This window comes from Chrysochloris asiatica, unplaced genomic scaffold, assembly GCF_000296735.1.
Source record: "Chrysochloris asiatica unplaced genomic scaffold, ChrAsi1.0 scaffold00056, whole genome shotgun sequence".
Classification (NCBI taxonomy): domain Eukaryota; kingdom Metazoa; phylum Chordata; class Mammalia; order Afrosoricida; family Chrysochloridae; genus Chrysochloris; species Chrysochloris asiatica.
Genome location: NW_006408574.1, coordinates 9,340,729 through 9,352,921, shown reverse-complemented (window position 1 = coordinate 9,352,921; position 12,193 = coordinate 9,340,729). Strand labels below are relative to the sequence as shown.

General features: G+C 44.1%; 1 protein-coding gene across 1 annotated transcript in view; it reads left to right on the top strand.

Moving 5' to 3' along the window:
* Nucleotides 1-11,852, top strand: part of GLIS3 (GLIS family zinc finger 3) — a 591,510-nt gene extending 579,658 nt beyond the window's left edge. The window contains exons 9-10 of the mRNA XM_006863746.1: nt 10,550-10,732; nt 11,610-11,852. Coding sequence (XP_006863808.1) covers nt 10,550-10,732; nt 11,610-11,746 — 320 coding nt within the window. The 3' untranslated portion in view covers nt 11,747-11,852. The remainder of the gene's footprint in view (nt 1-10,549; nt 10,733-11,609) is intronic.
* The last annotated feature ends 341 nt before the right edge of the window (nt 11,853-12,193 follow it).

Here is a 12,193-nt window from a genome sequence, read left to right as displayed (position 1 = left end):
CAATGGCAGATGTCTCTGCTCTGTATCTCTCCTCATTCACTATCTTGAATCAGTTTCTTCCTTCAGGGAGTGTTTGACCTAATTCTTTATCCTTTCGTTTAATACTCAAGGTTTCAGGGATGTCATCTCCCTTGGTTTTTTGGGTCTTTCGTGTAGAGGGAGAGCATGGTGCGTTGACTGGGTAACCGTCTTTGGCCCTCCCCAGCTGGTTTGTATCAATCTTCAACAGTGGGCAGAGTGTCCATCCAAATTCAGAATGCCCCTATCCTCCACCCTCCAGCCAAGGATGAGCACCTCTACCCAGGATTTTTGAGTCATAGAAGGTCGGCAGGTGGTTGGTTCTTGGTGGCTACTTTTGGGCAACTTGGCACTGAATCCCTTTCCACTCTACCACTGTGCTTCTTCTCAGTCCTTATGGGAGGAGTCTGCTGCAGCATAAATATTTCAGTTCCTCTTTTATGGGCAGGGAGTCATGGGCTAGAGAGGTTCAGGTATTCTCAAGGACATACAAACCGTGAGTGGCAAGGCTGGCTTTTAAACCCATCTTGGATGCTTCGGATCTGCTGCGTCTCCAGTCTCTGTTTTATGTAATTTCTGAACGTACATCAGCTCCGCCAGGACTCACTGAACCATTTTACTATATCTGTATGTGCCTACACATGGCAATTACTGAGACACATTGCAATTAGTTTACTTTGGCAGCTTATCATTTTGAGAATTTGGAAGCCATAGGCCACCACACGTTAGGGTTTGGGTGGGCTGAGAGTAGTTAATTGAAAACGAATTGCATCGTTAACCAAGAATGTTCTTCACACGCCTACTTTGCTCTGCTTTCTCCCGTTTCTCACTTGTCCTTTTCAGCAACATAACTCTCCCTGGTCCCATCCCCTTATTTGAACCCTATGTAGATAGATGATTAGGAATCCAGCCCTGTCTCCAGTCCCTGGAGGTGAGACTGCAAGTCCAAGGGCCAGGTTGTGGCTCATGGTGATAGGTGCTGTTACCAGCTCACGACAAAGCAGGTAAGGTGCTGGAGGAATGCACCCCAAGTGTTCCGAGTGCACCCACTGTGGCCTGAAAGCTGGTAGCAAAAGCTGCAGATCTTTTGCTATTTCTTGAGAAGGGGTGGTAAAGATGGTTCATTCTCTTGACTGCTCATTCAGAAGTTGGAGGTTCAAGTTCATCCAAAGGTACCTTGGAAGAAAGACCTGGCAATCTTCTTTCAAAAACCTAGCCACTGGAAACACTCTGAAGCTTAGTTGTACTCTGATACATGAAGTGGTGTGTGCCATGAATCGGGAGGACTCAGTGGCTATGATTTCGTCTTGGAAATGAGTGAACTCTTCAAAGTAGATGTCCTCACTCTGCTGTCCACCTGCCCCAGGACAAGGGGACCGACTAGCTTCTCTCCTGACCCTCCTGAAGCACCGTCACAGGACTTTTTCTAGAGTAATGTGCCCAGGCAAAATTGTAAAGGGTATTATTCCCTTTATTTTCCTCTTTTCTTCATACAGCAATTGTTTAAATGTCAATCGTAAATAGCTCAAGTGTTTTTGCAAGCTGGTGTAATTGTCAACCCAAAGGAAAATCTGTCTCCCTCGTGTCCTGCAGCTTCCCATTTCCAGACTGGATTCCAATGAAGAGCCAGCCAGAGTCTCTACCTTTCCCTCCCAGAAAGGAAGCTTTAGCGGAGTGCTCACTCTGATGAAAACCTGGAGCCAGGTCAAAACATGACAACCAAATTGTGGCGATCTTACTCTTCAAAACCACGTAGTTTCACTCTTAGGAATGGTGAACTGTGTGAGAAGATGTACTTAGTGTGAGTTTTAACGAAACCAAACTCCGGCCATCGAGTCATTCCTACTCACAGTGCCCTCTGTAGGGTTTCCAAGACTCTACAGGAGCAGACAGCCTCATCTTTCTGCCTCGGAGTGGTTGGTGGGTTTGAACTGCTTACCTTGCATTACCTAACTCATACATAACACCAGCAGTGCACTGTTAGGGGTCTCTATAGTACCTATAAATATGCCTAAGCATATAAAAAGGTAATAATACTTGCCAGTTACTGAGAATCTCCTCTGTACCAAGGAGTCTCTAGCAGGTACAAATTGTTAAACACACCGCTAGCAGCTGGAAGGTTGGTGGTTCAAACCCACCCAGAGACACCTGAGAAGACAGGTCTGGTGATGTACTTCCAGAAGGTCACAGCCTTGGAGACCCTGTACTCACTTCGGCTCTGTAACACATGGAGTTGCCATGAGTGAGAATGAGCTCATAGTAACAACCATGAGTGCCCGAATGTATACTAGTAGCTTTGTTAAATTCTGTCATACTTAATCTTTCCCAAAGTCCTACGAAGTAGATATTGATTTCAAAGAAAATGAGGCTCAAGAAAGAAAGTAACATGTACAAAAGCACAAAGTTGTTCAGTGGGCCATACAGGAGTCAAATCCAGACCCAGCTGTTCATACAACAGGCAGAAATCAGATGAGCCCCTCGGCTATGAGGTCCCTGCCTAGGTCTCCGTTTCTCTTATTGAGGGGTTGTAGAATCTTCCAGTGCTTCGATGATCTCATCCATTTTATTAATGAATTCCATGCTTTGGACTTTCTGAAATGTTGACCTTGTCTGTGTGACTTTGCTTGTGATCAATCAAGAAGTCTGAGCCTGACACAGGGAGAGGTTGAACTCAATTTGGAGTATTGTCCATTAGTCATTAAGTAATCAGATTGTTGCATGGCACTTAGACAAGGCGTGCCTGGTGGTATAAGTCTCCATCATGCCTAGGAGCAGTTGAGCAGGGCCGTCTGTGTGGACATCTCAAGTGGACAGTCTGAAGAGGCTAACATGTGTCCTTCTGCATCTCCTGACCCTAGAAGGAAAGTGGAACTTCCGGGCACACTGGGATCATCCTCTGATGAGGAGCACAGTTTATTTATCGGCTCACTGATACTCTAGCTCCTTCTACAGCATTGAAAAGGTTAATTTGTAAGGAAAGACAAAATAATCCTGACGATGCAATGATTAAGCTCTCAGCTGATAACTGTAAGGTCAGCAGTTCAAACCCACCAGCAACTCCACATAAAGATGACAGCCTAGGAAACCCTATGGGGCAGGTCTCCTCTGTCAGATGAGGTCGCTATGTGTCAGACTTGACGAGATCGTACACAACGACAATAAAGACTCAACTCTGTGACCTCCAGTGTGGTGCTGTGGGTTAATGCGCTGGACCACAAAGTTGATTTTAACCTCAAGGTTGGCAGTTCAAGTTCACCAACTGCTCCTCGGAAATCTCATACAGGGTTGCTATGGGTTGGAACCAACTCAACGGCACTTAACAACAACAACAGTGTGACCTCTGGAGTCCTGGTGTGGTGCTGTTGTATTAGCACTGGACAGTTAACCACAAAGTCAATGGTTCAAACTCACCAGCTGCTCTTTGGAAACCCTCTTTAGGGTCACTATGGGTCGAAACTGACTCAACGGCACTCAACAACAACAACTATATAACCTCTGGAGGAATGCAGTGCTTATCTCTATAGGATAAGCACTGGACTGCAAACCAAGGTCAGCAGTTTGAGCCCACCAGCCACTCTGCATGAGAAAATGAGACTTCCTGCTCCTGCCAAGATTTAAAGCCTTAGGAACCCTACACATGGTCTCTGTGATTTGGAACCAACTTGGCAGCGGTTAACAACAACAACATATAGTTCTTGAAATCACTAGTAACTAGATAGCAAATTGACTCCAAAACTAAATAGTATCACCTATAAGTACTGTGCTCCTATTAAAAATTACCTAAATGAGATCAGTCATCACAAAGATGAATCTATAAAGGAGCAGGAACACTAGATTAATGGAAGTGGAACAACCAGAACAGAAATGATGAGAATGTTCCACTCATCATGAGAATGTAACCAATATCTCTGAACAACTCGTGTAGAAATCATTGAATGGGAGCCTAAACTTCTGTGTAAACCATTGCCAAAAACAAAATCAAAGATCATTTCAAGTAAAAAATGAGATTCAACTCTTCTTCCTATCTTGAAGACTAGGAGTCTACGGATCATTTGTTGTTTATTAAGTGCCGTCGAGTTGGTTCTGACCCATAGCAACCCTGTATAGGGTTTCTGAAAAACAACTGGTGAATTTGAACCACTGACTTTGTAGTTCAAACCAACTTTGCAGTCCAGCGCATTAACCCACAGTGCCACACTAAAACATGTGGATGTTTATCTGGGGTTTTTTTTGTTTTTTTTTTTTACTGTTTCTGTGGCATTTGTGTTTCTTCCTGAAATGTAACCAGGCACATTTGTCAAGCCAAGACTGACAGTCCACCTTGCCCTATTCCTGAAAATTCCAACAAAGAAGCCACTGGATGTGTGTGGTTATTTAAACGTGCGTCCATTGAAGTGAAATAAAATTTGAAAACCAGTTCCTCAGTCATACTTGCCATATGTCAGATGCCCTGTGATCACATGTGGCTGCTGTGTTGTTCAGCTTAGACACGGGACGTCCTTAATGTCAGAGAAAGTCCTATTGGATGGCACTGCCCCAAAGAGCAGCTTTCGTTATCTGAGTCAGTCATGCAACTCCCTTTCTTGTCTGCCTTCCTGATTTGGGAAGAAAATCTACACTCAGCCTGGTGGGCTGCCGTGTCATCCTGAGCAACAAGAATGATCTGTGAACTCTTCACCAGAATCCTCATCATCACATCACAACAGTGATGGCGTGTGACAGAATCAAGAGAACTCTGTAAGAACAAGTCTCCGCGACCTATGAAGAAGTTCAAGTACGACTTCTGTGCAGGAATAAGACCTGAATCACTCCAGTTTTATGTAGATAATATATCTGGCCATTTCTGAATTGTAAGAATCAAGGAAACATTTTCTTTTCTTTGTGTATACTATATTCCATTTTCCAGTGAGAACAATGAATACCCAACTATTTTCTATAATCAGAAATACGAGTTTGTTTTTAGGAAGGAAAATACTGTTGCCAAAATTGGGAAGAGGAGGGATGCTTCTCCTTGACCTTCAGGAGGTGGTTACTGTCAGTAACTGTCACACCAGCTCTGACTTGTGTTGACCTCAGGGGCGGCAGAACAGAATATTGCCTGTTTCTTCATCAACTTCATGAGCGTTGGGATGTTTGGGCGCATCTTCCAGTCCTCTATCCTGCAGTATTCTCTTGTGATTGGTTGGATTTTTATTGGCTAATATTTGAAAACAGATCACCAGATCTTTCTTCCTGGTCTGTCTTAGTCTGGATACTCTGAGCCCTGCCCCCTAAGGGTGACTCCACTGGTATTTGAAATACCAGTGGCATAGTTTCCAGCAACACACAAACAGCCACCGTATGTCCAAGTGACAGATTGGTGGTGGACAATTTAGATAGAGCCAGTTTATCCACAAATCCCTCTTCATTCTACGAGATAAAATAACTTCTAAAATGGGATAAGGTGAGGGCAGGAATATTTTGTAACTAAACATGACAATGAATATTTATCACCAGCATGTATTTGTGTGTGTTTTCTTATGTTATTAAAAATGTCTGTGTTTCTACTTGGGCTGCATTATTGGTCCCCAAGGACAATGTTTCTTTAGTCCCACCAACAGCCTCCTGTGAGCATGCAGTAGCTCTTAGGGGCTGACTCACCAGCTGCTTGGATGACCTGCCGTCACTCTTCAGTCTAATGTCCTTGTAACGTGTTAACATCTTGCCTCATTTTGCTTTGGGTCTGAGAGCTAAGGTTCTTTCCAAATCTGCTCCATGAAACGCAGCCACGGGGATACAGGGAGCCATTCATCAGAAAATGAGCTCAGGTTTCTCTGGCTTTGCGTGTGTGGCACAACCTTAAAAGACTCCTTAGAACTTGAGTTCGTTTTATGGGAAGAGAGTATGTTCAAGTTTGGTCCCAATGAGCCCAGCTCCCCACACTGGTGTGTTTGGCATCTCATTCTGGAGAGAGAGTTTTAATAAGGAGGATTTTCTTTCTGTGAGTTGGCCTTGAGAGGGATAAAAGTTGCTCTCGGGTCCATGCCGGTTCAGACTGTCCCTCACATAAGCCAAGACACCCACAGGCAGGCATTGCAGACGCCTCTGCCCTTCTCTCTCAGACCCAGACGGGTGGTGGGTGATGCTGAACATTACCAGGGACATGCCACCTCCTCACAACCGTTGACAACATCGATTTGAGCCACATGACATCTCTGCTTAATCTTAGGAGCTGGAAAGAGGGTGGCAAAAAAGGAATGAACTGGTTTTCACCAAAGGCCAGTGGATTTCTCTATAGTTGTGTCCCGGAAGTGCTGCCAGATTAATGCTGCCTGGTGAGGAGCGGTGGGAATTCAGTGAAAGGGGCCTTCTCATCTTTGTAGGTAATGTTACCCTGAGGGGAGCTGGCAGTGAATTTGTTGTTGTTGTTATGTACCCTCAATTCAGTTCCAACTCATCACGACTTTCTAAGGCCATAAATCTTTGCTGGAGCAGAAAACCTTGTCCGTGGAGTGCTTGGTGGACTCAAACCACTAACCTTGTAGTTCACAATCCAGCACTTATTCTACAGAGTCACTGCAGTTCCCAAACACTGGTTACTGTAAAATTAATTCTGTTGTTAAATGATATTGTAGGACTATGTCATTTAATCTTCATAATAACACAGTGAAGTGTCAACCCAAACCTATTGCTGTTAATTTCAGTTCATAGCATTCCTGCAAGACATTTAGTAAAACTGCCACCGAGGGTTTTGTCAGTGGATTACTAACACAGAGTCGGTAGTTCAAATCTACCAGGCGCTCCTCGGGAGAAAGATGAGACTTTCTGCTCTGGTCAAGATTTACAGCCTCAGAAACCCTGTGAGTTGGAACCAACTTGGTGGTACACCACACCATCACCTCCGCACCAGGGCTTCCAAGACTGAAATCTTTAAGGAAGCTGACTGCTACATCTTTCTCCTACACAGCGGCAGATGGGTTCAAAGTGCCGACCTTTCAGTTGTCATCTGAACCTTACCCACTGCTCTATCAGAACTCCCTTCAATGAGATGTAAAAGCAAACCTACCGGCACTTAGGTGATTCCAACTCACAGTGACCCTGTGTATAAAGGGTTCCTGAGACTGAAACTCCTTACAGGGGCAAACTGCCTCATCTTTGTACCTGCAAAGCAGCTGGAGGGTTTGAACTGCCAACCTTGCATTTAGCAGTCCAGTGTTTATCCTACAATGCCACCAGTTCTCCTCAGTGAACTGTAACTGTGGTTATTAAATGCCATTGAGTCGGTCCTGACCCATAGTGACCCTGTATAGGGTTTCTGAGGCGCAGCTAGTAAGTTTGAACTGCTGACCTTGCAGTTCAAACCGTCCTTGTAGTCCAGTGCATATTCTGTGACACCACACCGGGACTCTGCAGTGAACTTTAGGTTTTCTTGTTAACCCCATTTTACAAATGAGAAAACGGAGACACCGGGAAAGTAATTATCAAGACCATACAGCTGATAAGTAGCTGAGCTAGGGTTTGAACTCACGTCCTCTGGTTCCAGAGCCCTTGTTCTTCACCACTGCTAAAGTTCAGAAAAACGTAAAAAAATAGTCAAAGGCAACTCTAGATATCACCTTACACTGTGTGTTCTACGCACAACCTATCCATATCCCAAAGCCTAGCTTCTGTCTTCGATACTATAATCCTGCTTTTTTTAAAAAAAAAACTAACTTGATGATGATCTTACAATGTTGTTCAGAGCTCCTTGTAAATGTCATTAGAATAGTCTCATAACGTAACACAACTTTGTTGACTGGACCTTTCTTTCATGGTGGTCTCGAGGTCTCGCCAATGTTCCATTATTACTAATTCAGGGATCTTTGGACTAAATTTCTACCCTTCTTCAGAACATAGATCCTCAGAAAGAAAATTCCCAAGTACAAGAGTATGAACATGGTTGAGGTTTGGGAGCAATGAGGCATATTCTTTGATGATTTCCATGGCAACCAACCAAGAGGCGTCTGATCAGTTACACAGCCTCCCATGTGAAAACTAATGAGGAGCCATGAGCGTAGCGGGCTGTCTGTGTCCTGTACCCTCATTTTACTAAGAGGCCATCTACCTATCTCTTGATGGACTCCCTGGGTGGACCATACAGTTAATGTGCTGACTGCTAGCCCAAAGGTTGGAGGTTCAAGTCCATCTCGAGGCACCTTGGGATAAAAGCACTGTTCTACTTTGACACACAGGGGGTCGCCAGGGGTTGGAGTTGACTCGATGACACTTTTTTTTTAAACCTATTGATGGATACCTCAGGTTTCTTTAACAAGGGAAGATAAAACCTTCCAAACTTAGGAAGAAGAGGCAATTCTATAAATGGAGGCACACGAGACTAAGATCTCAAGTCTCTAAACTAGTCCCTTGTGCTCCATCGTTGAATGGCCGTGGAATCTGGTCACCTCCCCTACTAATGCCGCTTTCCCATCAGAACCAGACAGACTAGAACATGCTAATTAAGTACTCTATGTGGACTTCCTCATCTGCTTGCTCAGTGCCCTGGGCAGTGGGCAGTGGCGTTCATAGATTACAGCTGAAGCAATAGACGCAGTGAAAGGCAGAGTCAGAAATCATCTCAATTGGCTTTCATCCATTCCAGGGGCTTTGTTTTTCCCTCCAATGCCTTCAGTGAAGCTTGGACTTTTTCCTTCAATATCATCAGTTCTTGATCATATGCCACCTCCTGAAATTGTGGAATGTCACCAATTATTTTTGGTACAGTGAATCTGTGTATTACTTCCATCTTCTTTTGATGCTTTCTGCATCCTTCAATATTTTGCCCCGAGAATTCTTCAATATTGCAACACAGGGTTTGAATTTTTCTACAGTTCTTCTGGTTTAAGAAATATTTAGCCTGTTCTTCGCTTTTGGTTTTCTAGCACTAAGTTTTGACATTTTCATTTTAATACTTTGTCCTTTTGAGCTGCCATTTGAAATCTTTTGCTCAGTTCTTTTACTTACTTCATCATTTCTTCCATTTGCTTTACCAACTTTGTCTTCAAAAACAAGTTTCAGAGTCTCTTCTGGCATTCATTTTGGCTGTTTCTTTCTTTCCTGTTTTTTAAATGACCTTTTGGGTTCTTCATGTATGAGTCCTTGATGTCATCCCATGACCTGTCTGGTCTTCAGTCACTAGTGTTCAATGTCCCTATTGAAGAATGTTAAATCTTTTCTTGATATGGTGTATAAATTCAGATGTGGGATATACTAAGGTCATACTTGCCTCTCCTGGACTTGTTTCAATTTTCTTCCTCTTCAATTTGATGTTGCATATGAGTAATTGATGGTCTGCCACGGTCGACCCTTGGACTTACTTTGTCTGGTGATATTGAGCTTCTCCGCTGTCTCGTGGTCACTTTGATTCCTGTATTCCATCTGGTGAGGTCCACATGTACAGTCACTGTGTTGTTGTAATGAAGGTATTTACAATGAAGATTGTTGGTATTGAAAAGTTCCATAATGTGATCTTCAGTGTCATTTCTATCTCCCAGGTCATATTTTCCAGCTACTAATGTCTCCTCTTTGTTTCCAGCATTCATATTTCAATCACCAGTAATTACCAGTGCATCTTAATTGCATATTTGATCTATTTCAGAGTGTAGAAATTAGTAAAAATCTTTAGCTTCTTCCTCTTTGGCATTAGTAGTTGCCGGATAAATTTGAATAATAAACATATTAACTCGTCTTCCTTGTTATTGTTGTAAAGTGCCATCGAATCAATTCTACCCCATAGAGACCCTGTATATGGTTTTTAAGGAGCAGCGTGAGCGTGAACCACCGACCTTGCATTTCAAATGACTTTGCAGTCTGATGCATTAGCCCACAGCACCACACCAGGGCTCCGGTCTTCCATGTAGATGGAGAGATACTATTCTGTCACTGATAGTGTTGCGCTTCAGGATAACTCTTGTAATGCTTTTTGGTTTTGACAGTGAAAACACTGTTCCTCTTTGATTTGTCTTTCCCAGCAGAGTAGGTTATATGTTTATCTGATTCAAAATGGTCAGTGCTAGTCCATTTCAGCTCATTAAAGCTTAAGCAATCAGAGTTCCATTTCAGTTTTGACAGCTTCCACTCTCCCTAGATTCATACTTTGTACATTCCATGTTTCCATCATTAATGGACGCTTGCCCCTGTTTCTTCTCTTTTTGAGGCATTGTCACATTAGCAAATGAAGCTCCTGAAACTTTGCTCCATCTAAGTCACTAAAGTTGACTCTGTTTTAAGGAGGGCATCTCTTTCCAACCTCAGGGGCTCATTTTCCAGCACAATGATGAAATTGATACAACTGACCAATTTTTGTTGAGAAATCGATCACCAGGTCCTTATTCACCATTCTGTCTTAGTCTGGAAGCTCCCCTGAAACCTGTCCACCATGGGTGACCCTGCTGGTGTTTGAAATACTGGTGACATCGTTTCCAGCATCACAGCAACACGAAAGCCACCAAGTAAGATGACAGATGAGTGGTAAACTTCTTTCCCTAAAGTAACTCAATGCTTGCTTACATTTCAGGATTTTATGGGCAGCTGCAGACGTTCTGCCCCCCGCACTACCCTGACTCCCAGAGAATCGTACCGTCCAGCAACACCTGCAGTGGGGTGCCCTCCTTTGAGGACTGCCTTGTCCCCACATCTGTGGGCCAGTCCGGTTTTGATGTTTTCCACAGAGCCTTCTCCACTCACTCGGGCATTACAGGTGTGTGGGCAACACTGGCAGGGGAGACCGATGGGTTTTCTGTGACAAGATTTGAGTGAGCACTCGACCTCATAAAGTCCTATCACATATACCCCTGAAATATCTCTCCTCTTCACTTTCTTTTCCAGTTTTCCTCCTTCAGAAATGTTCTTTCCTTATCTCTCCATCTGTGGGAATCGCCTTCTTTTAAGACTCAACTTGACTATCATCTCCTTCTCCAGCTCCACTCATGCCTCTGTAGTTCGGACGCCATCTTGTCTCTCCCACACTGTGTCTCCAGCGTTCTAGAAAGTCTCCCAGACTCAACTCTCACCTTTATCATTCTGACCTCATACTACGGTGAACATTGTCTTTCAAACATGAAGGATCAAATATGCCTTTTATGACCAAATCCCTTCAACTCATGCTCAAATTCCTTGAATGGTTTCAGCTGCTGAAAGAATGAAGTCCAATCTCCTCGGCATCATATTCAACTTCCTCATGAACTACGAGTAATCAAACTTTCTGACAACCCATGGTCAACCCTTTCTGTCATTACTTCCTGTTTTCCTCCCTTCGGAATGTTCTTTCCCTATCTCTCCATCTGCGGGAATACCGCCCTCTTTTAAGACTCAACCTGACTATCCTCTCCATTTGAGGCCACCCCCATTCTTCAGTAGAACACTCAGCCCATATCTTGTATCCCTACCTATTTGAGCCAGCCACATACATACAAGGCAGGCTCACGTTCCACTAACATCTTGGAGAACTGAGACCCTCTGAAGAACACAATTGGCCCCCAGTCCACATATGGTGGGTACATTGCAGCCATTGTTGGCCCAGTGGGGTGTGATGCATTGTGGAAGTCTAACTTCCTGTCTTTTTTTATCTCTTCCAGTGTATGACTTACCTTCGGGTTCCTCAAGCCTCTTTGCAGAGTCCCTCCGCAGTGGGCCTGAAGACCCCACATTCTTGCAGATCAGCGCGGTGGACCGCTGTCCTAGCCAGCTCTCCTCAGTATATACGGAAAGCTAAAAGCTCCCCTGGCCTTTTCTGTGCATCCGGCACCTTCCTGTCACTTGCCACCTTTTGTTTCTGTACTCTTCCAGACTCCTTGAAGAAGGATGCCATCCACATCAGCAGCACATGCAAAGCCATTATTGTGCCTTAGGAAGGCAGGACTGAATGGTTGGAGCTGGACTTGACAGGGAAGTTTGAGATCGTCCTTTTTTCTCTCTGAGTTGGCTGGACAAGGTGACCAAGCATGGCTTTCTCTCCAAAGGGAATTTGGAGTATTGCTCTACCGGATATCTGTTACTTCTTGACCATCAACCCTCTAAGGACACCAATGAAATGATGTGCTTATGATGATGTCATTAGGGATCAACCTCACTGGAAAGTCCCAATAGGGAAGGACACCCCAAACACTCTCCCTCACTGCTGGCCTAGTGAAACCCAGGCACGAGGGAACTCCATGTCCAA